Source organism: Kryptolebias marmoratus, linkage group LG17, assembly GCF_001649575.2.
Source record: "Kryptolebias marmoratus isolate JLee-2015 linkage group LG17, ASM164957v2, whole genome shotgun sequence".
NCBI classification, from domain to species: domain Eukaryota; kingdom Metazoa; phylum Chordata; class Actinopteri; order Cyprinodontiformes; family Rivulidae; genus Kryptolebias; species Kryptolebias marmoratus.
The window spans coordinates 1,051,202-1,077,853 of NC_051446.1; the positions used below are offsets into that span (position 1 = coordinate 1,051,202).

A 26,652-nucleotide genomic window follows, 5' to 3' on the forward strand; every position below is an offset into this window, starting at 1 on the left:
ATCTTATTTCCTGTTATAACCTGAGCCAGTGGGAGCATATATATATTGAAAAGAAGGGGTCCTAGGATTGAACCTTGGGGTACCCCACATGTGACCTTTGACCTCTCTGATGAGAAGTTTCCGATTAAAACAAAGAAATCCCTGTTCTTTATGTAAGATTCAAACCAGTTGAGCACTGGACCAGAGAGTCCAACCCAACTCTCCAGAAAGAAAGAAAGCAATGGACGGCTGTTGATCAGTGGTTAGAGCAATCATTCTCCAACAGCAGTCAGAGGTTTGGTTTCACCAGTAAGTAGACACATGTCAATATGTCACTGGGCAAGACATATAACTCCTCATTGACTCTGATGTATTAATGCAATCTAAAGCATTGATTAGACTATTGAATGATTTATTCAAAGTAGCTGTAGCTGTAGTAGAGTGCTGTAAGAATGTGTGTGGATTCTGTTGTGAAAGTGCTTTGAATAGCCTGGTTGGCTAGGAAATTGCTTTATAAGTACAGTCTTGGTACCATTACTATTCTGTAATTAAAGACATTTTGATTCCTATTTGGGCAGCTTTCTCAGTTCAAAACTGGAGAGTTAGGAATTCCAAACTTTAACTGTATGAGAGGCTCCGTTTTTGCAGCTAAGTTCACATGCAGGTTAATCTCATTCCTCACTGCCCGAGGGACATTAGGGTCTTTGTTTGCCTGGCTCACTAAAGAGAAGTTTTGGCCACATGCAAGACAGTGTGAATTAGAGTGTCAATGACTGAGTATCAGATTTAATCACTGTATGTTTTAGAAAGTTAAGGACTCCTCTGTTAAGTTTTTTTTGTTTGTTTGTTTATGTAATGGCTTCCTTCACCTCCCTCCCAAACCGTCTGTCTTCTTTGTCCAAAATATAAAAATTTTGTTTCTCAAAAAAGTGTCTCTTATCCTTGAAGAACTGGTTCTTAGAACATCATTAAAATTCAACATTTGAAGCTGACTCACTTGGGAAACCTTTGTATCATTTCATTTTTTTTAACTTTTATACCCACATCAGGAGCAGTGGAAACAAGTACAGCAAGAAATCATCTGAACAACAAGACAAAATTCACCCCAGACGAGATGTGTACCTTGCTCAACTTCTGTCTTTCCACCACTTATTTAAAATGTAATGACAGTTCTTAAAGACAAAAACATGGTTGTGCAAAGATATTTTTATGTGTCAGTGATTGTGGCCAATATCTAAATGAAGGAAGTGGAGAAGAGAGCCCTGAATTAATTCGAGAGAAAACACCAAGCCACTGGTTCAGAAATGTGTATGATGTGGCTCAACACATGAGGGCCAGCTCTTTAGGACAGGACTCAGCTATGCATCTAAACTTCAAGGATAAGGGACACTCTTTTGAGGACCAAACACAATGACCACTGGAGATAGGAAGCGGCTTCCCTGAGCCTTCACAGAAAAGTGGGTAAAGAGGATGGATGGATGGATGGATGGATGGATGGATGGATGGATGGATGGATGGATGGATGGATGGATGGATGGATGGATGGATGGATGGATGGATATTGTTGTTGGATTGTATCAATACTAGCCTGATGGGATAAGCTGTTCCTTTCTTCTACTTTTAGTACGTTGCTCCCCTTCTAGAAGTGCAATTCTGTGCTTGTTTAGGTGTTAAGTGGCAAGATGAAATGTAAATATTGGACTAAACAAACATGCCAGATGATAATTTTGTTGGCTCTGATTGCACAACAACTTCATAATTTATACACAAACGTTGACATGTGTAGCATCCAAATTGCGCTGCCTGTGACATCACATCTTCTTCTGCGCATGAGGGTTGCTTCAGGCTGATAGACTGTTCACTCTGGAGTCTGATGGTGGTCGCATTCAAATTATAATGTGAACCACCAAGATAAATATTAGAATGGAGCATCAAGACCTGAGGTGTAAACTTAGCATACAATTTGCATCTGAGAGACAAAGAGTACAAACTGCTCACACCAGCAGAACTGCAGTGGGAGGCGATTGCATTTGCATGGTGCTATTTGCTTTGGGAATATGATGCTGACTAGGAGCAAATGGAGGTTGAAATATTTAGATATAGGTGGAATCAAAAACTGGAACTGTAATCTTAGTGAATCCAATCGAGTATTTTAATTTAGTATTCTCAACTTCTGCTTCAATTTATTTAGGTTTGAATTACATTCATCATTCTGATCCTCATCTTTAGGGTCCCTCTTATATAGTTGTATGTTTGTTGTATGATGCTGCCTGGATTGATGTAGCAATTTGTTTGTTACTGGCTTGTGTTTGACCTTTGTTTTAAGATGACTACTTTTTTTTTTTAAAGCACTGAAATGTAAAAGGGTCTTCAACATTAAGGAAGGGACAAATATCAAGTAAAATAAAACCAAATTTTGATTGAACAAACTCATCTGTTTCTGCTGTTTTACTTTTTCTTTTCCTCAGTTCGCATCGTCAAGACTCAAAAGTGGTGTGACATGACGCCGTGTTTGCATGATGAAGTCTGTAATCTCCTGGTCAATCAGTCGGGCTGGACCTGCACGCAACCAGGAGGCCGAGTTAAGACAACCACGGTGAGAATGGAAGCCTAAATAACAGAAATGCAAACAGTGCCACTCAAAAATTACTATCAACTTTATTGTAAATCACAAATTTTTCACTGGAATTGTTTTTTGTCAGCATTTATATGATATGCACCATTAAATACTTTGGTCTTTGGCACGCTACTGTAGCTTATAGGCATTAATTAAAACAACGTCAATCAGGCTTGTGCTCTGTTTTGAGACAAACAGTGTTTAGTGAGAGGTATTTAGCATGAGTAAGTTTTATAATCATTTAAACATGTATAATAAAGGCTTATTATCAATCACAGTAGCTTCATCATTAGAATATTTAAGCAACAATTTGTAAAATACATCTTGAGCACATATTTTTATTTGGTTCATTGAGCTTGTTTCCATTGAGTTGGATTGATTTTTTTAGAGGGAGATAGTGAGCAACACTGTAGCCATGTTTATATGATTAAATGGGAAAACAAAATCAGGGATGTAAAAATCTAAGCATCCATGGTTTTTACATCAAAGACATTGTTTTAACAGTCCCACTAACAGGGTGTTCCTGGTTGCTGAAATGAAAAACTGCAATGTGCACATATGTGGAGTTTAGGGTTCAACATCCCTCAAGGTTTTTAATTTGTTGATGTGTTTTCAAGCAAAGTGTGGTAAAATGCCACAATTTATTTAATTATGAAAAATGTCTTTTATAATTAGCTCTATAATTATTCCAATTTCAGCCTAGATATGTGTTCAACCCAAAAATAATAACAAGCAATTAGCTCTATATAGATGCCAGGATAAGATCAACTTAAAGAAACTCCAAATAGTGTATTATCAATCAGTGTGCTTGTTCTGTTCTGTCTGATTCATAGCAAGAAAAAAATATGCAGCACAGTTTTAATGCTTTGAAAACCAACATAGCTTTTATTATCATCTTCATAGATGAGCACTGTCTGAGTAGTGAGCTCGTGGCTACTCATGTAGCTGATTTGGACTGAACCAACTCAGAGGGAAGAGGCGTATAGAATGTAACAATAACTTTTTTTTAATAAATTTTTTATTCTCTCAAACAAATGCTACATCCATTTTTGTGGCCTTTTTATTAAATGTAAGATGTTAGGGAACCTGTAAAAACAACACTGATTGCTTTCCTCTAACAAATAGAATTAAACCTTGTTGATAGAAGTTTGCTTCTAAGGCACATATGTCAATTTCAAGGCTTGCGGGCCAGATTCGGCCCTTGGTAGCATTTTATCTAGCCCCCAAGGTAACGTTAAAATTTTATTAGATCTGGCCCTCCAGTCTGTGAGAGATCGAGTCTCTGTCACTTCTCATTTTGCCTAATACTGAAATGATAGGTGTTTTGAAGCCAACATCAGTTGAAAGAAAAGCACAAAATATGTATATAGTAAAACATTTTTTTAATACCAAACACTGAAGAAACCACTCGGGTGTTTTCGGCTTTTTCAGTGTACCACTGATGTGTGACGTCCTCAGAGCTGCTGAGGTTCAGCCATTCATCAGTGAGTGGATGTAAAACCGGTACAATATAGTTCAGATTGTTTGAATTAATTGTTCAAACTGGACAGAAAATACCACTGGAGTTTCATTTTTGGCTTCCCAAAAGATAAAAACCTTTCTCAATTTTGGATCCATAAGGTCCGATGTGGAAATTACTATCAGAACTTCAGACTACTTCAAAAGGAAGCACCACTGCACCCCTCGTTAATGTGGTGGACTGGCTTAACGCCAAAAAAACAGGACCTTTTTCCAACTATTTTTAATTTGAAAAGAAAGGCAATTGGAGAGGAGGACATCACTACACAGAAGGACACAAGAAACAGGAAGTTTTACTTCAAACATGATGTGAACGCTTAGTTATCATTAAAAGGTATGAGCTGCTTACAGACTGACAGCTTGAGATCAAGTTTGTGATTCAGAGCAGTTTGTTATCAATGAAAAAAATTAGACAATCCATATGTGATTAAACAAATGTCATAGTCTGAACCTGCTGTTGATTAGTTTACTCTTGTGTAAGAGTTTATAAACGGTACTCTGAAGCGTGCTTATGTTGTTTACAAGTTAGCATCTGGTTAGCAGCGTTAGCTCTCTCCTGCCGTCTTTATGTGGATTTTTAGTTTTGTGTACTGATGTCATGACAATGATTTGGGGGTAATCAGTTCCCACCATTCCATGTTCCCAACTTGGTTGTTATGAATGTTGTTTTTATCAGGATCCAAATCTGAAGAGTTTTCATCTGATTCCAGAGATCCAGCCGTCGATTCAGGTTCATACTGGTATGGTTGTATATTCATTACTCCCACAAAGTCTTCCGGCATTTCTTCGTGTTCAGAAACGGATTTTCCTTCCATTTCCACTGGTAAACAACGGGAGAGTAGCGGTGTTCTTAGCCAGTCAGGGCACATCATGAACCCAGGATAGAACTGCCCCACAATCACCCACTTTGGAAATTATTGGCTAAAACACTAAAAACAGTTTATTTAACTCTTAGATCAGAAAAATGGGTCCCTGTAATGTTGTGTGGATGTGTTTGACTAAATAACATTCATGAAATGTCAATTTTTTTACTTTTTTGATTGCAGTTCAGCTTTAAAAATCTGAGCCCATTTAGTCTTCTTGTGACAAGTATTTTGAAGCCAAGAAAACAAGTTTTAATTTGTCAGTAATCTTTAATTTGGATGTGGAAAGAGCAACGGAGAACATCAAACAGGACAGGTCAAACACTTGTTGATAAACTTCCAAATGAAGTTAGTTAGATATCTGACTTGAGATGATGTGCATCAGAGTAACAGCAAGTCTACTTTATTGTATGTCTTTTTCTGTATTTTCTTCTTTTGTCAGAGTTAAATGTTTGTAGCTGTATGAGCAGATTTTATGCATGTCTTTTTAACTATTTTAATGGACAAAAGTTCATGACAAAAAATGAGTCCTAATGATGTGTTTTTATAAGTATCTATTTTTCATTGTGCTCTAAAATCTGTATATTATGACTATACTTTTTATATAAATGATTTGACATTTTACATCTAAAACCATGGTTATGTATGTATAAATACCGATGGAGATTAGCTCCTGGCTCGGACTAAGTTTTTAATTTTGGCCCCCTTTTGTTTCTGAGTTTGACACCACTGCTGTGATATGTTTTATGATTTATAAGTAGCTAAACACAGAACTGAGTAGGCAGGAGGCAGATAATAATATAAAAAATATTTTGTTTAAAGAAAACTGAAAGCTATGCACAGACAGGAAATCCAAAAGAAAAGTCTTGAAAACTGGGAAAGAAAGAAATGATTGTAACTCGGGTGGAACTAAAGCTAGCAGTGACAATAATATTACATGTAAACAGCTCAACAATACTTTCAGTAAAGTCAGAGACCCAAGCAATGTTTGCAGTGGGAGGAGGAGTATTCTGTGTTAATGACAGCAACTTATTAACAACCAAGAAAAGCAACTTATCTAGTCTATTTCATACTAAATGATGCAAACAAAAGTACACATAAAAACACAAAGTACTCATGCAAAGTCTCAAGGTTTTCTTCCTTCTGACTGAAGATTAGATTTAAAACTGTAGTGAATATACTGGAAAGTTGAAACCTGAGACCTCCTCCTCTGTTTATTGTTGGTCTTTCTTGTTTGACATATACAACTTCTTTCACTTCGTCACAAATCATCCTTCTGCTCTATTCAAAATATAAACAATACTGTCCTCAAAAGAGTGTTCCTTATCCTCAAGATGTAGATGGAAACTGAGTCTTGACCTAAAGAGCAGGTTCTCGTGTATTACACCATGTATCTGTGGAGAGGTTGTTTAGTTTCTGCTATGTGGAGGTCTGAACATGCATGACTGATGTTAAGATCTTCCTGACTGGGAAATAAAATATGGCATATCCTAGGATTTGTCATGATGCAATGATGGGAATACAAGAGTTGTTTGATTTAAGATCTGATTTTGTCTGTTTTTGTGCTGTAATATCTTCAGAGCATACACTGGATCAGTTTATGTTCAAGGTGTTTACTATAAAGAAAGTGCTTTCAATCTAGTGTAGTTGCACTATATTAAGAGCTCTCAGTGTGCTGCACCATGAGAACATGCATCTAAGCTTATGCCCTGAGGGTCTGATGAAGCAAAAGCTCTAAATAGAGTGAAAAAACTGCTAGGACCAAGTGTCTCTATCCTTAGTTTTAGTTCACTCATTGTGTCTTCCAAAACATGGATTGCTCTTATTATCTAAATGTGTTTGTCTACTCAGTGAAAACATGAGCAGTAGTATTTAGCACGGTTCTGCAAAATTGAACCTATTAACCTAGTTTAACAAAACTCCATTAAGTTTAGATTTTTTAAATGATAAAGGTTAAAACAAACCTTTAAACAGCTGGCTTTAAATCAGCATGATTATTTAAACAAATTCTCTCAGACCAGCAGTTTTCAGGAACTCCCCTTCATCTTAACTGAACAAATCTACCTGTTTTCTTTTCTGATTATTTTGTTTTTTATGCCAGAGATGATTAAATGTTGCATGATTTTATTATAATAAAAAACTGGACAATATAAATTGGTCAGATGCAGTTGGTTGGCACAAGTGGAAAAAAAAGAGCGCCTTGTGAAAAACAGCACTATGTGATAAATAAATGTAATCTTTTCCACACCTCGCCTTGTTGTTATCATAGTTCTTGCCAGCCATATTTGCTCAAGGCTACCAGTTATGCTTGCTGGTTCATGTTTAAGTTCTCACCTAGGTAACCAACAAAATGGTGTGGTGTAGCATTTTGAAAGAATGTAGTGTACGTTCAAAACAAATTTCCTTTACCTGAAGAGTTTGGTCTGGGCAATGCGCAAAACTTATCTCAATATCTTGGAGTTTTATTGTGGTATGAAATACATCACAGAAGTTTTAAATTCTTATTTAATCAATGTGTCAACACTGTATCGTCTAATTCAGTGTTAAACCATGGCTCACGCAGATATCGGACCTCTGAATCTCATTCCGTCACTGAGATAAAAATCAACTAAACTTAAAACTGTCCTCTCACATATTCCAACAGCAGACTTTTAGTCCAGCTCCAGAACAAAATAAACAAAAAGATGCAGTCTGTCAAACAGAAAGCCAGAGCATGCGACTGTTCTATGACCAGTCACCACATTACACTTAGATACCATTTGATGTCAGACCAGAACAAAAAATGACTCACAATCAAACACACAAATCCAATTAAATGTATTCTCATACACACAGTTTACCCACATGTGAAATAAACACCTGGTACATCAGAACCTGATACATAATAATTGTATTAAATGACCAGATTACAGCAGTAGTGTTGTGTTGTTCATGAACGATTTGTTCAAACAAACAAATCTTTCGAGTTAACGAACTGAACGAAATCACTTTATTCACTGATTTGTTCCTTACTTACAGTAGTTCAATAGAGTTCAGTGGGAGTGGAACTTCTGCGTTCTGTGTGTTTGTTTATTTTCATGAAGCTTGACACAACATTAGCAGTTAGTTTGAATAAACGTATGCCGTTGCCAAAAGCCCGAGAGCAAATCCCTGCAAGGAGGAAACCGTTAGAGTCACTCAGAGCAGAGTCAGTGTTTTGTCCACTGAGTGATACATGGAATTCATTTGCAGTGAATGAATCTCAAGTGCGAAGAAACAGAGGACTGCCACTGAGGAGTGATTTGTTTGTTTAGTACTGTGCTGGAAGTGTTTATTCGTGTACTGCACAAATAACAAATAAGGGATTCAGTTCACTCAAAAGAACAGCCGTTCCCATCACTATACCCTTACAAAAAAATCCCATGAAAATCACATGTGACTTTCACATGTGATCACATGGGAATCACATGCGAATCACATGTGATTCCCATATTTCCACATGTGGAAAATGGGAATCACATGTGGAAATATGTGATTTTTTTGTGGATTATGTGAACCACATGTGGAAAATGGGAATCACATGTGGAAATATGTGATTTTTTTGTGGATTATGTGAACCACATGTGGAAAATGGGAATCACATGTGATCACATATGAATTTCGTGGGATTTTTTTGTAAGGGTACAACAGAAACTCTTGACACAAAAAGAAAACAATGATTAAAGGCTGCTTAGACACTGCATGTTGTTACCTTAATAAAATGGCTGATGTTAAAATGTAATACCTACTGCTCCAAACATAATCTATGAGACTGCAATAATGCAGGAACAAGAATAAAGCCATTAGCGAACAACTCACTATATGATGGCACTAATTAACAAGTCCACCGTCTGGGCCTTTTGTCCAGTAATAATTTTCTTTTTATGGACTGAAGATCAACTTGGACAGTCATTTTTTTCACGTAAATGTTAGCATAGCTAACTGTTTCCATGGGTCTCTGGGCAATATAGCAGCTGGAACCACCTGTACCTTTTTTAGATATAACAATTTTGGTGCTATCTCTCTCGATTTTTAACATTATCAAGAAAATAGTTGCTTTTAGAAAGTCCAGAGGGTTTTTGATGGCAACAAGTTGGCTTCTATAATCTTTATAAAACCAGGAAGGCCAACATCTTGTTGAGATCCCTCCATGCAGTCCAAATAATTACTGTGTTTATTCAGTCTTCATGTAAAATCCTTAACTATTTCCAGATGAAAGATCTGTTGTTTACCTAAGAAAATGTTGCTTGTTTGCATGTTTGCAGAGGTGTTACATTTACTCCGTTACATTTACTCAAGTAGCTTTTTGGGGAAATTATACTTGTGAGAGTAGTTTAAATGTTAAAGACCTATACTTTTACTTGAGTAAATTTGAGGGAGAAAACCGCAACTTTTACTCCGTTATTATGGGCTTTGTGTCGATCGCTACTGTTACTTTTGTTTTAAGTATGTCAAAACATTTGCAGCAAAATTATCGCGTAACTTATTGTCGCCAGACATGTAACCAATCAAGTGAAGCCAGCCAGTCACGTGACCACACACAACAAACTCTCTATCCGGGCCATGTTGAGTCCGAGATTCTGGACCCGGTTGATGAGTGAAAGAAAGATGAATGGTACCTTAAAGAATGGCAACAGAAGAAGCTGGCAAAGAAGAGTCACAGGACCCCTGGCCTTACGTACGAGCAATGTTCACCTTACAGTCTTCTAAAAAGAGCAGTTACGTCATGCGCTGTCAGCTGTGTCTGCCAAAACTTGTAGATATTTCAGCCTACAAGAACTCGACATTAAATTTGAGAAAAAAATGTTGCGGTAAGTCTGCCATTTATTTTTTTACTTTTTTGTGTAATAATGTCAGCTCTATTCAGTGCCTCCAGGATTTCGCAGGCATTTTTTTTGATTGTTGCGGGCTAAAATGCCTGATTTTGCAGGGCATTTTCCTAAAAGTTGCAATGAAAAGTTGCAGTTTTTTTTTACTAAAATCAATAAAAAAACCATAACTTTTCATATATAAACCAAAAATACTTACTAGTTTTGTAAGATAATTACCAACAAATATTGACATTATCAAAAGATGCTTTATTTGAGAACTTTGACAGCTTATAAACTAACATTCATGACCATTTCTGGATTGTCCCTCGTTTGCAGCTCTCCTCAAATGTTTTGCAGACACAAAGTGTTTGTCGATGGATGACTTGTGTTTATGTTCGATGATTACACTGCAGGACGTGCAAAACAGCTTCCTCCCACTCTCGTGCAGCTGGGTAGGAAACTGGTTTGCGACCGCAGTGAAGTTAGTTTTAAGTTGGATATTCGTGCTCCGCGGAGTTAGCGGGGTCTAGCTCACGGCTGACCCGAAACAGGAACGCTAATGTCGGCCGGCCGTTCTCTGCCGGCCCCTTCTCTCACGCGTGGTGGATCACTTAGGGATGGCTGGCCGACATTGTTGTTTAGTTTAGCTCTGTCTTAGCTCATGTTTAGATATGTTTAGTTTATCAGATTATGATTTCATTTAGATTATTTTAGCCACTATTTTGACTGTCTCAGCTCATGCTTAGATATGTCTGTTTTTGTGATTTTGTTTAGATTGTCCTATATTTCATTTAGATTATACATGATTCATTTAGAATACATAATTGTTGTGATTGTTGGGTTGGAGTGAGAGAGATGACGGAAACAGCGGAAAGTGTGTGTATGTGTGTGTAGAGACAGTGGGAAGACGGTGTTGTGTGTGTGTGTAGGTGTGTGTGTGTGTGTGTGTGTGTGTGTGTGTGTATTAAAGAGAGTTTGTGTGTGGCCTTTGAACTTTTTTCTGGTGTTTAAATGCTTTAATAATTCACAGGTCAAAAATGACCTATAAGACAGTCCTTTAACCCTAGTGGTGTACAGCCCACATGGAAACATACACAAAAACAAAGTATCACTTTTTTCTAATAATGGGGTCCTTTTAGGAAACATTATAAAATTTCAAGTGGGAAAAATAAAGTTTAAGGTATTTTTTTCTACAGCTAAACATGGTAGCCGGTCACTTTTGACCCGCAAGACAATTCAAGGGGTATAAAAATGTTTTATAACACATTTCATTGATACATAGCTTAGTTTTGCTTTCTGATTGTAAATGAAGTATGACAAACCCAAACAAACTCTTCATAACACAGGCAGAGGTGCATGACATGGTTTGTGGATTCCTGATTGGCGGTCATCTTGAAAAACGGCTGCCATTTTGGAATTGTGAGTGGACACCTGGGATTTTTTTCAAGAGTAGGCTATAGAGATTCTATGTACCAAATTTAATGCTTGCATCACTAACATCCATCCATCTTCTTTCGCTTATCCGGAGTCGGGTTGTGGGGGTAGCAGCCTAAGCAGGGAGATCCAGACTTCCCTCTCCCCAGCCACTTGGGCCAGATCCTCAGGGGGAACCCCAAGACGTTCCCAGCCGAGAAACGTACTCCCTCCAGCGTGTCCTGGGTCTTTCTCTGGGTCTCCTCCCACTGGGACGTGCCCGGAACACCTCATCAGGTAGGCATCCAGGAGGCATCCTAATCAAATGCCTGAGCCATCTCAACTGGCTCCTCTCGACGTGGAGGAGCAGCGGCTCTACTCTGAGCCCCTCCCGGATGACCGAGCTTCTCACCCTATCTCTAAGGGAGAGCCCAGACACCCTGCGGAGAGAACTCATTTCAGCCGCTTGTATCTGCGATCTTATTCTTTTGGTCACTACCCAAAGCTCGTGACCATGGATGAGGGTAGGAACGTAGATCGACCGGTAAATCGAGAGCTTCGCCTTGTGGCTTAGTTCTCTTTTCATCACGACAGATCGGTACAGCGCCCGCATCACTGCAGACGCAGCACCAATCCGCCTATCGATTTTTTCCTCATTTGTGAACAAGACCCCGAGATACTTAAATTCCTCCACCAGCAAAATATATCTGCTACACTATTGCTCAATCATGTCATTGGGTTGTATGATGACTATTCTCTTAATTTCTGTTCCACAGGAAAAACAAAAACATATAATGTTGAAGCAAATTAGGGAGTTGTTTTACAGGGACCGTAAGTTTCCTTTGCTTGGTTTAGGTATTATGGCTCTTCTGGGTTTTTTTTATGAGACTGTGACTCCTTTCCCTTCTTTCTGCTGGCTCTTTCACTTCCTCCTTTCAGTCCTCCAGACACTCATCTCTTTGCAACTCACACAAGTTGAGTAAGTTTTGCAGCTGCTGAAAGTGGTGGGATCCTTTTGATGCTGACATCCATCTTCTTCAGTAGCTACCATAGTTTCTCCTTAAGCATCCTACAACCATTCATGATCACGTTTAGGGTCGTGGGGGGGTTGTGACTAGTTGGTGGTGGGGTAACTTCTGAGCAAGTCACCAGTCTATCACAGGGCCATGTAGAGACAAGCAACTATTTATACTCACACCTCGGGCCAATTTAGAGTTACCAGTTAACCTATCATGCATGTTTTTGGACTCTGAGAGGAAACCGGAGTATTTGGAGAAAACCCACAAATGCTCAGGAAGATCACAAAAACTCCCCAAAGAAAAATTGTACCTGGATAAGAAGCCCAGGGCGTTCTTGCTGAAAGGCAAGAGTGTTATAAACTGCAACACCAAGCAGCCCAGCAAACAAGCAAATATTATTCTTGGAGTTTATAATAATATGTTTCAGCAGCTTATGATGGAACACTACAGCTAAATGAGCAAAAGACTGTCACAACATTTTGTTTCCTTTGGTACAAAAGCTAGTCATTCTTCACTGAGGCCCATATCTCACTGGGCTGAGACTGTTCAAGTCTAGCTGGTAAACAGCATTCATGAGGGAGTTTCCAAAATGTCTTGAGACTATTGCAAGTGTTCTCAATTTCCTTGCATAAATTACAGAGGCTTGCAGTCTTGTCGATTGATTTTGGAACATGTACAAAAGATTTGTGCAACGAATCTTCTCTCAAAATAGCCACACAGTTGTTACAAGTGTCTTAAACCCATCTCAAGTTAATTTTCAAAAGTTATAGAGTGGTAGAGCTGTATTTTGACAGTTATCCTATAATAAAAACAACCCTAGACTGCAGTCCTAAATGCCCAAGTCTAAATCACACCCATGATAAAAATTAATTATTGAAAAACCGGTCCAAATCTGTCTATTTTCATTTCAAAAGTAAACTCCAGTAGATCAGATCATAAACACTGAGGCAGCTCCCAAAGTGGCTACAAAGTGGGTACAAGGAGGGTACGATGTGAGCTGATGTAGGTAAGAAAGTAATGTGCATGGCCAAGAATACAGTTTTGCAATCTTTGCAAAATCTTTTTATTTTATTTTAAAATTGCGCCCTCAAAACAGGGCCACACAGCTAGATGATGGCTTCATTACGAACACTCAGAACACAGTGAGACTGCAACTGAAAATGTGCTTATTTTCTTGCTATTTTCTCACAATTTTGAGTTGCTAACTAGTCTCCAAGTGTCACATTCAGCTAACTTTAACTTTGGTGTTATTTGTTATACCTAAAGTAGTTTAAAAATACTATATTCAAATAGAAGATGTGTTATACTGTAGAATAATAAAGTTGCATAGTTTGATTATGTGTGCAGGCAGAAAGCAGGCAGGAGAGCCAGAGGTAGAAAGTTAACATCACCCATCCATCAACTGATCTTAGTTAGCAGTTTACTACTTAAGTCGTTATCTTCTTTTTGTGCTGCAATCAAGTGTTCAAGCTCAAGCAGCCCTTTCTTTATTGTTTCTTTCTGCTTCAATCCTGATGTGTTTCAATTTTGCTGATACATATAGAGACTGTATGTGTTTCTGCAAATAAAAACAATCATAAGATTATAGTAATTAGAAAAAAAATCTTAGATCTCAGCTGAAAAGGCTCTTGGCAATTAGATGGCTTCTATTCTCTTTCTGTAGTTAGTTTTAATCAAAGCTCTAATCTTGCCATCAGCTTAATAACATAATAACATGTTCAGAGGAAGATGTTGTGACCTATAGCATAATCAGTGCTTGTGTGGGTTGATTGAATAATTGTTACCTATGGGTGCTCTTTGCTTCATCTTCTATCACTCTTCACAGCAGTTGATTAACAGCATTTGTTTCAGGATCCTCTTCAAGCAAAATATCATTCCATCAGCCAAAGCTCATTTATTAATTAATTATTAATTTTTTTTATACACTACTCTACTTCACTACTCATCTTTCACAAATTGTTCATTGCACTCGGTGCAGTGGATTATCTGCTGCCCATGCTGTGCCTTTTAAATTTAGACATATTAATAAAAAATAATATTAATATTTTTATTATTATTATTGTTTGTTTCTATTGCTTTATATTAGAGATGTGGTTGTTAGACAATTTCTAACATTTTAAGTAAACAAAAATTAAAAAAAAAACATTTCAATTATCTTACTTAAAAATCTGAAAAAGATCCAAAGGTATTTGACTTACATTTATTTAGCTCCTGCCTAATTCAGTTCAATTCAATTCAGTTTATTTATATAGCACCAAGTCACAACAAAAGTAGTCTCAGGGCACTGTACAAAAAACATGTGCATGCATTATAAAGAGCCAATTAGTAAAAGTTATCTATCTAAGGAAGCCACCAGATTGTGTTGAATCTTCACCTCATCGCAGTCTCCTATCCTGAGCAGCACATTGGCACCTGTTTAACCACACTATATTTTTGATTGCTTAAATTATGAGAAGGCATTTTTATGTAGAATAAGTGAATTTTATGTGAATATTATTCTGCTTTTCTGATGAAGGCAAAAGGTATTTTCAATACTGGACAGAGTAGTTTGCCAAACCCAAACCCACATCTTTCCTATCAGGTTTGAGTTTCCTCTTAGTGAGTTAATCTGCATCAGAACAATAGTGTTAGGCGCGTTAACTCAGTTCTGTGAGCATTTCCGGTTTTGAGATCTTAATTTTTATTTTTTTGTAAATAAGCAACAGATCTGTAAATGTAAGATTTTTTGAAATGCTTTGATGATCTTCATCATACCTCCTTGTTTTTCTAAGGTAATTTACAATTGCAGTTTGAACAGTGATATTATTAGAATTGTGACATTTGCACTCCTGCACATTGGTGCAGATGGTTAGCACTTTTGCTTTGCTCTAAGAAGGTCCAGAGTTTGATGCCTGAATGTTTTTTGTGTTGTTTGTGTTCTCCCTATGCTAAACTGGCCCTATGTGTGAATGTGAATGATTGTTCGTCTTAATGTGGCTCTTTGATGAGCTGGTGACCTGTCCAGGGCATACCCTGCCTCTCCCCAAATGAATGCTGGTGATAGACACAAGTTCTCTGTGACCCTGAACAGGAACTAGGAGGTGTAGAGGATGGATGGATGGATGGATGCGCACTGATAAAGAAACTGATAACATAAACTGACAATTGGTTTGTGAGCAACTCAGAACATTTCCATCTATTTTCTTTAGCTGCTTTTTCCTATCTGGGTTGGGGGTCAGTAAGAAGATTGTAGGTTTCTTTCTGTGGCAATTGTCATTCTGTGATGATTAAAACCTTTTCCTTACCCAAGGTGAGGAGTTATAAATGTTCTTGTTACAGATAACGTTATAACTGAAGGCTTAATTACTAGGGATAACTGCATTGCAGATACTGAAGATTCTGAATTGATTTTCAAATGTCAAAAAGTTATTTTGTCAACGTGAATTAAAACCAGAATGTTGAGGAACATGAAAGTTAGAAGTTTGAAAGTGAAGAGATCAGACAGTCACATAACAGATACATGGACAAGACAGTTAAGCGAGATATCTGACTGGAAGTCAATTCATTGGATGTTTTTAAAAAAACTTCGCTACCAAATAGTTACACAGTGTGTGTGTGTGTGTGTGTGTAGGTGTGTGTGTTGGTAGGGGGTGCATCAGGAAAATTAAAATGCATTAATAATCATTTTATCATGGCATTGCAGCTCTGACTTGTATTCAGTTTAAACTGTAAGGTGCCTAAAATTTCCCGCCCCTATTAATTACTTAGTTCATTCATGCTTAAATAAACAGTAATGGACTGTAAAAAAAGACTGATGTGAGGAACAACTGCATGTATTTAGAAATATAAGCTGTAGGAGTTATTATGGGGTGCTGTTTAGCTTCAGGCTGTTTAAAGGATTTCGTCTGTGATCTATGACACAATGAAGATTCTTGTTGATTTTAAGATGACTTAGGATGTGTTATTTAATTCTGTAGATGATCTGCTCAATATAAGAAAACTTGCCACTACACACTAGTGGTTGCAAACCCTGAGAAAGAAACACTATGATTAATGAGTGCACATGTGTGCACATTAACATCTTGTTTTGCTTTAAAATCACTACACCCCAGGTCTTCAATCATTTCATAAATACTTTGGATTTTAGACAGGGCAGAAAAGAGGAGCTTTTAATTAAATAAGATTTTATAATGACAACTTTTATGTGTGTGTTCTGTTGGAAATTACAGTGTCTGATTATTATTATCTTTTAGACAAAGTCAGCATGGAAATCATAAGCTTCTCCCCTTCCTTGAACAATAACAAAACAGTGCTCTATTTACATGATGCAGATCATCAAGTTTGCTGCTCTGGAGAGATTTCTCTAACTGCTGTAGTCAAATTGCTCTTTAATTTACAGGACATCAGCCTACCAAGATCTCTCCCCACCCACCTGTAGATACAATTCCCTGGTGGGAAAAACTGCCTACCAATCAAAGTACAGTCAGAGGTAAACCAGTCACAAACAGGTGTAAAGAAAAAAAATGTTCTTAGAGATTTGCTTTTTTGCATAATTTCCTTATAAGATCTAAAACTTGTTTGACAAGCTAGAAAGCATCAGACTAAAAAGTGTTATGTCAGAAAAAGTGGTTAACACATTGGTGGGAACTATATGTTGGTCAATGCACTAGTGACAAATCGAGCAGCACTAAGGAAATTAATCATACTAAGTCAAGGCAGTAAGTGGTTGTGGTTGGTTCTAAAACTTGGGCTAACTGGTTTTTTGCACTTTTATAATGTGGGATGTCAGACCGTCAGGCCTTGTCTTTGAGGGTTGATGGATGACATTATTTTTCAGTATATTTCAGGCAAAATATTGTTGATGGCACTAGAAACTTCTCTTAACTCAAACTAAGACTGAAGCTAATCAGTAGAATCTTTCAACACTGCTCCTTGCAAGCATTCAAAATCCTAAAGATGATACCATCTGAACCTCCAGCTTTGTTCTGGTTAAATCTCTTTAGCTGTGTTTTAATCAGCCGTATGGGCAAAAGGTAGGTCAGATTGGGTTTCAGTGTGTCCTGAAGATGATGTTGATCAGGCTGTGTTAATGTCGGCCACGGAGGTGCAGTCTGAGTCTACAGAGGATTGACAGATAAGCTGTGGGTACATGTAGGGTGTGATGCTTGTGTTCTTGCAGGTGAATGTTGAACCCCAGCTGAATTGGTTCATAAAACATACTCTGAGCTTATTGGCTCTATAAACGGGGACCATGTGGACAGAGTGTCCTCCTTTGGGTTCCCTGAGGCATATATAACAGAGAACCTCACCTTGTGATCCAACACTCTGGCAGTGGTTAAAAATGCCTTGTAGTGACTGCACTTCCCCAAAGTGTTGTGTAGATATGATCTGGAGGAAAAACTATTGGTAGCCTTTTACTGCTCCACCATTGAAAGTGTGCTGGTAAACTGTGTGGTTGAATGGTTTCCATACCATATTGTAGAACTATTGGGTATGTCACTTGTTTGGCAGCAGACAGGATAGATCTGCAGAAAGTGATCAACACAGCTCAGCACATTGTCAGCAGCCCCCTGCCTTTCCTGAATGATATTGTGAGCCCATGGTGACTCAGCAGGGCTGGGAAATAACCTCTGACCCCCTGACACCCTGGGCAGTGTTTTTTTTTATCTTCTATCAAACAGATTGCCTAAATGCCTGAAAAGAAGGATGAATTTACTTTTTTATTCCTCAGCCATAAGTGCTCTGACCAACTGTAATTCCTGAAATGCAGTTGTATGGAAGTGTTTATATTTTGTTTTTAAATTTTCTTTTCTTCAAATTGCATTTATGGTTTGTTGTTTTGTGATCAATATTTTTGTACTATTTTTGAAAGCTGTTGCAAGTGCATTAAAGTAGGAAGGCTCTCCCAATCTTATTGTGTTAGACCCATACAGTGGCAATAAAGATTCTATTCTATTGAGTGAAGGACTATCTCAGGGCCACCTTTGCACAGCCTGCATCTTGGGTCCTGTCTGGTATGACGGATCCCAGCCTTTATTGCTCTTGTGCTGCCATGATTAGTGCCTCAATGTGTCCTTCAGTCCAGGCTTTTCTAGGCACTGGTAGGATTTGTTAATAACAGCCACTTCCTCAATCTGCTGGTGGTAAATGCCGTACAGAGGCTTGTCTTTTCATGAGGGTTTCTCTTCTTTCTCCTCTTCGTCATTGGGTTTCTGCTGCCTGAGACATTCACTTAACAGATCATCACTGGGGGCTTTCTTCTTGATGTACTCCAGGATCTTGGTTGTTTCATCCTGTCTAGTGGCTCTGATTCTCACTAGTCCTCTGCCTCCCTCCTTTCTCTTAGTGTACAGTCTCAGGGTGCTGGACTTAGGGTGAAACCCTCCATGCATTGGGAGGAATTTTCATGTTTTGATGTCAGTGGCTTCTATCTCCTCCATTGGCCAGGTTCTTATACCAGCAGTGTTAAGACTGACTGTGGTGAACCCAATGCGCAGACTCGTGGTTTTAGAAGAATAAAACTAATTTAATAACAAAAAGTAAACAAAAAAACAAAAAAAGCTGACGTGGCAGCAAAAACTAAGCAACAAAAAACTTACAACAAAAAAACAAGGAGCAAAAACATGAACATGGCATGGAAACGGCATGACCATCAGACCAGAATGAATGAACCAGCAAGGTATGAATGAACAGAGACCAGTGCAAGAATCAGAGGAATAGTGGAAAATGGGCTACAGCTGAGAGATGACGAGGAATAGGTGAGGTGGGTGTGGCAGGCAGACCAGAGAATTACAGAGCTGAGGGCAGGTAAATAGTGACACAAAGAACACATGAGAAAAACTGACACATAACAGAACAAGATCATGAAGACAAGAAAACCAGAAATGACAACAACAAATACAGAAAAATAACACAGACATTCTCAAATCATGACAAAAAAGGGTTTCTGATGACTGATACTGCACATATGTTGATAGATTGGACTTTGTTCTTACCCAGGGTTTCCTCCAGCGTATTATAAGCCTGGCGGGCCGCCAGGTTTGCTGAGTCTGCCACCAGGCTAATCTCCGCTTGTTTATTATAAATACGTCATTTTTTAATACACATTTTTCCCCACCTGCACCAACCAAAACCGCTGCCTTTATCAACCTCACCGCACGAGGGAACGCGCGCCAACAGTGATGCAATCGCACTGTCCCTGCCCCGGCGCGAAGGTCCTGCACCGTGTCTTGTTGTGCACCTTTTATAACTTGCCCAGGACCGCGTGGGCGCCACAATTCAACCATCTGCTCTCTTTTTACCGTATTTCCACTGGTCATGTAGCATACTGCCCCCCGTCTTTTTGGAGAATACTGCTCCGATGTAAGCGCCGAGTATAAACACCTCCACCGTGTGCTTAGTTCTGCACGCTGTTCGCGAAGTCCTACTGGACTCAAATGACCCCTGAGGCTGAGCCTCCGTCATCTACCTGGAGTTAGCATGTTGTCAGAGCCACAGCAATAAACATGGAATGAGTGCGTTTAACCAAAAATGGTTAGTTGAGCCGAAATTCAGCGGCTGGCTTTACAAGACCGAATACGGTAAGCGTGTTTTGTACTTAATGAAAATATTAATTTTATGTGAGCTAATTTATCCTTGTTTAACAGTAAACTTATTCTTTTAAATTCAGCATTAGATATGGTTTGTTGTTACATGTAGTGATCCAACATGCAGCCTGTGCTACAAAAAACACAGTACAGTACAGCATCTCTGTTTTTCAGAGTTCTCTGTTGATATTCATTGGTCTTGATGTGAGACGTGTGTTGGTGCCTTGTTTGCACTTTTTCATTTATGTTAATTTAATTTATTTATGTGACATAATTAGGATTCAAAGTAGGTGCAATCAATTATTTATTATTATTTATTTATTTTAATTGTATTTTTTTGTTTAAAAAAGTATTTCAAAAGTGCCTTTTTGTAAAACTGTAGTGTAAATATTTGACACAAATATCTTACAATATCACATAATAAATAGCCATATTTTCAACTTTCCAGTCAACTTTAATAATTTTTTTCACTAAATCAAGGTCGGCCGGCCACCTCTTTTCTGGGGGAAACCCTGTTACCATTTAGCTGGCTCTTCAGGACCTGCTTTACTCTCTGTAAATACTTGGCTGTGGCTGACTTCCTTGTGCCAACGGAATTCCTGTGGAATTTATGAGTATTTATTTTACTTTTGTTGGCCCTCTTCTTGAGTTTTGTACATTTAACTAACATGATCACATTTTACTGAAGCCCATCAAATGAGTACAGAGAATCCAACAAAACAGAAATCTGGTTGACTGGGGATCTCTACTTAGACTGTTGACCTCTTAGCCCTGAGTGGATGAACCAACAGAAAACGTTTTATTTACATGAGAAAAGGAATCAGCATTCATTAAAGCTCAGCAAAAAGGATCAAAAAGATGGTTTAATGTGTGATAAACATAATGAATCTAGCAAGAACTTGAAAAAAAATTGCATTGCTCCTTTGCAGAAGTTGTTGTCTACATATGAGTAGAGAGGCATTTTAAAATACATGGATCTTGTTTAAAATCGTTTTTGGTTTAATGAAATGATAATGTCTGCATAAAAACACACACACACAATAGACAAGCCTGCTTCTAATTAGGCCCTTTGAAGTTTTAAAAACTAAACACATATATTATCATATATTCAATTGTAGTTTTCCCAATTTCAGCCAACATCTCAATTGAACTTTTTACTTCTACAGCTTGTTTTTTAATCTAGCTCTTAAAATAATTAAAGGCCTAGCATTTCTTGGAGGAATGCATATCACCCACTGCCTTTCATGGCAAAGCTTTAAACTGAGATCATCTTATGCTTGAAAAATGACAGAGTTAGAGCCATTTCTATTTTGGTCATAAGCTGAAAATACCATTATGCAATATCATTATATCTTGTGCATTGTGCTAGCACTCAAAAAGTATGTTTTGAGAATGACTCTTAGCTACTATAACATAAACTTTTAACTCAGTATATGTAAAACTGAGTTATTGTCATTTCCTAAGGTAAGTTGGCTGTGGTAGCCACTTTGAATTGTACTGACTCCAAAAGTTAATCAGTTGTAGATTTGCACTTATTAATTACTTTTTGAGAGCTTCAATAAAATGTATTCAGTGGTTTATGAGATATTTTGCTAACAGAGACTGAGTTGACTTCAGTATTTAATATTAACAACTCTGTGTCATGCAAAAGTGTCAAAATTTTGCATTAGTTAAGATAGCGTTTTTTTCCTACTGGTATGTTGTTTTTGAGAACGAGTTGAAAAATGATTTAAAAAACTGACACTCATTTGGTTAGCTGTTAGTCAAGCCTGGTTGAAGACATGTGCCTCTTTTGCCATCCTCCATGACTAATGTCATGGTTGATAAGGTACTAACTATTGATAACTATCAGACAGAGCATCATTTCAAAGTTAACTGAATTACCCTGTTAACTGTAAACTCCAGGAGGAGCAGCTATAGGCAGGATGGAAGCAGTTTGTTAGTTTTAGGCCTTGTCAAAAGAGGTTTTCTAAAACATGTATGTATAATCTGTATGTCACTGATGGGGTCAGAGGTTAGATTAGAGGTGGCTGTATGACATTGTCATTTTCAAAAGGTTGTGTTGAGGCTCTTCACAAAATAATGCAATGGTGGCGTTTCAAGATATTTTCAATCTGGAAATTGGTTTCCAAAAATAGCATTTAGAGCCCCGTAAAATGTTTTTTTTTTTCAGTGCAAAGGCAAAAATCTTTTTATATTCACAAAACACTGTTCCCTTATGGATAGGGCCTGAGAGAAATCAAAGTTTTCTTTCTTGAGTTCTTGAGCCAGAACTCAAGAGGATTCTAAACTGTACATGCTGAGAAAATTAAATGAATTAAAAGTAGGTAATGCTTTGTAATATTAATTAGACTGTTTCTGGCTTGTTTTTCAATTAAAAGTGAAATAAATAGAGTTCAATGTTTCTTATCACCAGCTGCAATTCATCATAAAGTAGTTAAGTGTAAAATAAGGTCACTTGATTTTTACTTACTTACTCCCAGCTGAGGCTTGTATCAAAGCAGAGAACACACACACACACAGAGACATGCACACACTTATTAGAAGGTAGTTTTGGCTCTTTTAGAGCAGAAAAATGAGGTAAGCTGATATGTGCCTAAGAATATATTATGCATCTGTTCTACCATCTCTGTTCCTGACAGAAATTCTACCTCCTTGTGTTATTCTCCTGTTGTTTCTTTACAGTCTTTAAAATTAGCTGTGTTTGAGTTTCCAAGCGAATGGTAATGTTTTAATATTAACACTGAACACTGACTAGTTAGTTTATGTATTTTACAGTGTTCTCAAACTTATATACATTATATTAACAAGGTTTGTGTTTACAACTTCATCAGAATCAAAATTATTCACAAACAGTTTCAACATCAGTTAAGATAAAAAAAAAATCACCATATATAGTTGTAAATATATATATATATATATATATATATATATATATATATATATATATATATATATATATATATGAATGTATGCTGATGTTTTTTGTATGTTGTTTTTAATTTTTAATTTTGTGTTTTTATGATGTAAAGAACTTAAAAAAGTATTTCAAAAGTTCCTTTTTGTAAAACTGTAGTTGTGTAAGTATTTGGCACAAATATCTTACATTATCACATAATAAATAGCCATATTTTCAACTTTCCTGTCAACTTTAATTTTTTTTTTTTTTACTAAATCACAGTCAGCTAGCGATCGGCCAGCGAACGGCCACCTACCACCGGGCTTAGCTTCTTTTCTGGGGGAAATCCTGATATCAGTGTATAAATGTGAAAGCGTTTGTGAGTGTGAATGTGGCTCTAGTGTAAAGTGCTTTGAGTGGTCAAAATGACTGGAAAAGCTATATAAGTTATAGTTAAGACACCCAGATATTAAAGAATTACAATAGTCCGGCCTTGATATGATAAATGCATGGACCAGTTTTTCTGCATACTTTTGGAACAAGATGTTTCTAATTTTAGTGATATTATGTAGGTGGAGGAAAGCAATCCTGGTAAACATTTTTATTGTGGGAGTTAAAAGATATATCCTGATTAAGAACAACACCAAGGTTCTTTACATTAGAACTGTATGACAAATTAATGCCATCCAGAGGAAGTAAAAGGCTGCAAAGTTTACTCCTAAAATCCTCAGGTCAAAAAACCACATCCTCTGTCTTGTCTGAGTTTAAAAGCAGAAAATAAAGAGTCATGCAAGGGTTTTTTGTCTCTCTATGATCAACTCCAAAACTGAAAAGTATTTCTAATTTTGAGAAAATGGTGCCAACAGGTGCACTTGATTTAATTAATTTGACCTAGTCTTGATGCAAATCAAAAAGGAATACAGAACTGCATACCATCTACGTAAAAATACCAAAAGCCGTAAATAAAATTATTAGACCTAGTGTCCCCACATTCCCTCATTGTTGGGAATATGAAGCCAGCAGGACCCAGTTTATGGGAACTTCCATGTTGTATTTTTAGAACCAGAGTCTGCACACAATAGATCTGGGGCTTTAAGTCCTACCTACTTCCCTTCACACAATCATTATGTCACATGATCCTACTTCAAAGCATAAAATAACTAATTACCAACTACCTTCTTAGGAAGTTAATATTTAAACACGCAGCAGTAAGGTAAAAACCATGTAAATCAACACAAGTCAACACTTGGAAAAGAGATTTGAGGTGTGTATACACACACACATATATGTATATGTGTATAAGTGTTTTGTTTAATAATTGGTTGACAAATATTTGACATAAGAAAAAGCATATTTATTTTTCTACTTTTTTAATGAGCATCAGATGTCAGGTATTCTCTGAACTATTTGACCTTAAATAAAGAAACCACACAGAGAGCAGTACTTAGTTTCTTTAAAGCTTTTGCAAAAGGAGAATTGGCCTGAGCACAACTCATCAGGTTGATTTCAGTCAACATCTGTTAGACATCTGTTTAGGGCTCATATTTATTCAGAAGTGGGTGGGAGCACAGTTCAACTGGTTCAAACAAAGTTTAGGCCTTTACCAAAATAATCCTCTTTTCATGTTTGTGAGTGATAAGAGATCAATTGGAACATCTGTTGGGGTGAGAACAGATCCTGTCTTCACCCCTGGGGCTTGATACCCCCATGTTAGCTTGTATGCATATGGTGAAGAGCAACACTGTGTGAAACACATCAAAGAACACTTTGTCTGGACAAAGACTGATAACCCTTAAAATCTTTAACAAGTTACATCATAATGTTGTCATGTAGCTTAAGGTTATATTTTGAAGTTTTTACTTAAAAAAAAAAAAAAAAATCTAAAGTTAAAGTAAAGAAGGCTGGACTCCACAGATACAGATGTGTGACACATGGAAGACTTGATAAAGAAATGGGCTTCTTTATTATTTAGTGTGTTTGAAGTTTATACAGATGGAACCATAAGCATTTTCAGGTGGAGTAGAATAAATTCCATTCATTTTTTAATGAGAAAAGAAAAAAGGAATAAAGATGACAGGGCTAAAATTGTTCAGTTAACTTCTAATATTCACACATGGTGATTATAGCCTGTGGTGTGAAGACACATTATGTGATCAGGTATCACAGCAGAAAGTGAAACTCATTTACAACCCACAGCATCGACCATGACAGACATTACCTGTCTGTACTTTTTCTTGTTTCCCCGAAGAGGTACTTTGCACCAGGTTTTTTATTCAGTGAGAAAAAAAACACAAGAACAAAACAGTCTGCCTAATCGGACACAAATCAAATTCTACAAGAAAAGGAGGACTGTTCACTGAAGACACCATGTTTTCTTTTTAAAAGGTGTTTTGTTAAACTACTAGATTTTTACCTGAGTAGAAAACCAAGGTGGCAGCTTTAAAGAAAAATATTTGTAAAACTCCAAAGAGGAGGAATTTGTTCACCACTTTAAGATTGCATACACTGCAGTTCAAGGTGTTTTACGTCATATTGGGGATGATAAATTAGGCTGCGTTAGCTGCCAGCGGTCCCTCTTGTTGTCTACAGACTGTAGTTGTTATGTAGAATTCAGAAAAAGAGAACCCAGTTGTATGACAACAGAGACACAGAGAGGAATAATTAATGAAGTAGGCTTTGTTTAGTGCACAGAATATGGAAATTATTACAGGGTTTTGAGGTGACACAAACAAAAGATGGCTACTTCAGTAGAACAGAGAGCCATAACTTTTATATTTAAAGAGTTAGTTCATGCTTTTTAAGTAAGCTTATGTAGAACTGTCAGTAGTGTATATGTGACCTGTAGTAGAAATACAGCTGGACATCTTAGCTTAGAATATTAGGCAGACTAGGGATGAAATAACATGATACAAGTATTTGCTGTCAGTCAGATACTGTGTGCATGTACTCATAGTTACACTCATAAAAGTGTTCCTATACCACTTTATGGCAACTTGACGTTCAACTCTCAGTTGAGCAGTCAAGTAGCCTAGATACAGAGGCGGAACAATATCAGATGTGTGGAGGTAGTTTATTTTTTGGTTTTATTGTTGAGTTGGCAGTCCTGATCCATTTATGTTCTGCTGCAAATATTTTATTTGGTCAATCCAACAGACTCAGTGACCTTGATACCCACACCTGGTTTAGATGATGGTGACAACAGAAGAGAAAATGAGAAGTCAGGAAAATGTGGATTTATCACAATATCATCATTGCAATATTAAACAATAATATTGCACATCGCAAGTTTTCTCAACATCATACAGCCTTAGTGTCAGTACACCACAAAGTTGTTTGCGAACCACCAATAAACACCACCACCAGAAGAAGAAGAAGCCATGTAGAGGTATTTCAAAGTAAACAGTGGTGACTGCAAATTATATTCAGCAAAGTTCTCAAAAAATTAAATAATGACTACAGTCATTCACCACTCACTAGAGCTGGTTGGTTGTTTTTTTTTGTTTTTTTGTTTTTTTTTTCCTGCTCCTGGTGGAAGGCGGACGTGTTTCTTTTCTCTCTGCCTCCTGGTGCCCCCCCTCCTGCCTTTCCTTTTTCGAAGCCTCCTTTTGCATATTTTCCAAAAATTTAAGGAAAATGAATCTGATCAGCTGGTTTCTCAACGCAATTGATACAATTTCCTCGACTGGGTGAAGGAGGGTCCAGTCTCGGGATATGTCTCGCTGGATATACATACAGTGGATTCCTGGCAGGAGTGGAAGACTGTGCACCTACCGAAGTGGAGGTTCCTTTTATATTTGGGTTTTTGATAACAGGATTTCTGCTGTTTGGACCAGGCAGTTACCTGGATTATCGTCAAATTTGTGGATGGGTTCACGGATCGACCAGCACTCAGACTGTAAACAGGAGCGAAATTGCAAACTACTCCGAACTGGCTGATATTCCATCATCAA

General features: G+C 37.4%; 1 protein-coding gene across 1 annotated transcript in view; it reads left to right on the top strand.

Moving 5' to 3' along the window:
* The window catches only part of LOC108250535 (chemokine-like protein TAFA-5), a 147,799-nt gene that overhangs the window by 90,677 nt on the left and 30,470 nt on the right, over positions 1-26,652 (top strand). The window contains exon 3 of the mRNA XM_037981006.1: positions 2,448-2,575. Within this exon, the coding sequence (XP_037836934.1) occupies positions 2,448-2,575 (128 nt within the window). The remainder of the gene's footprint in view (positions 1-2,447; positions 2,576-26,652) is intronic.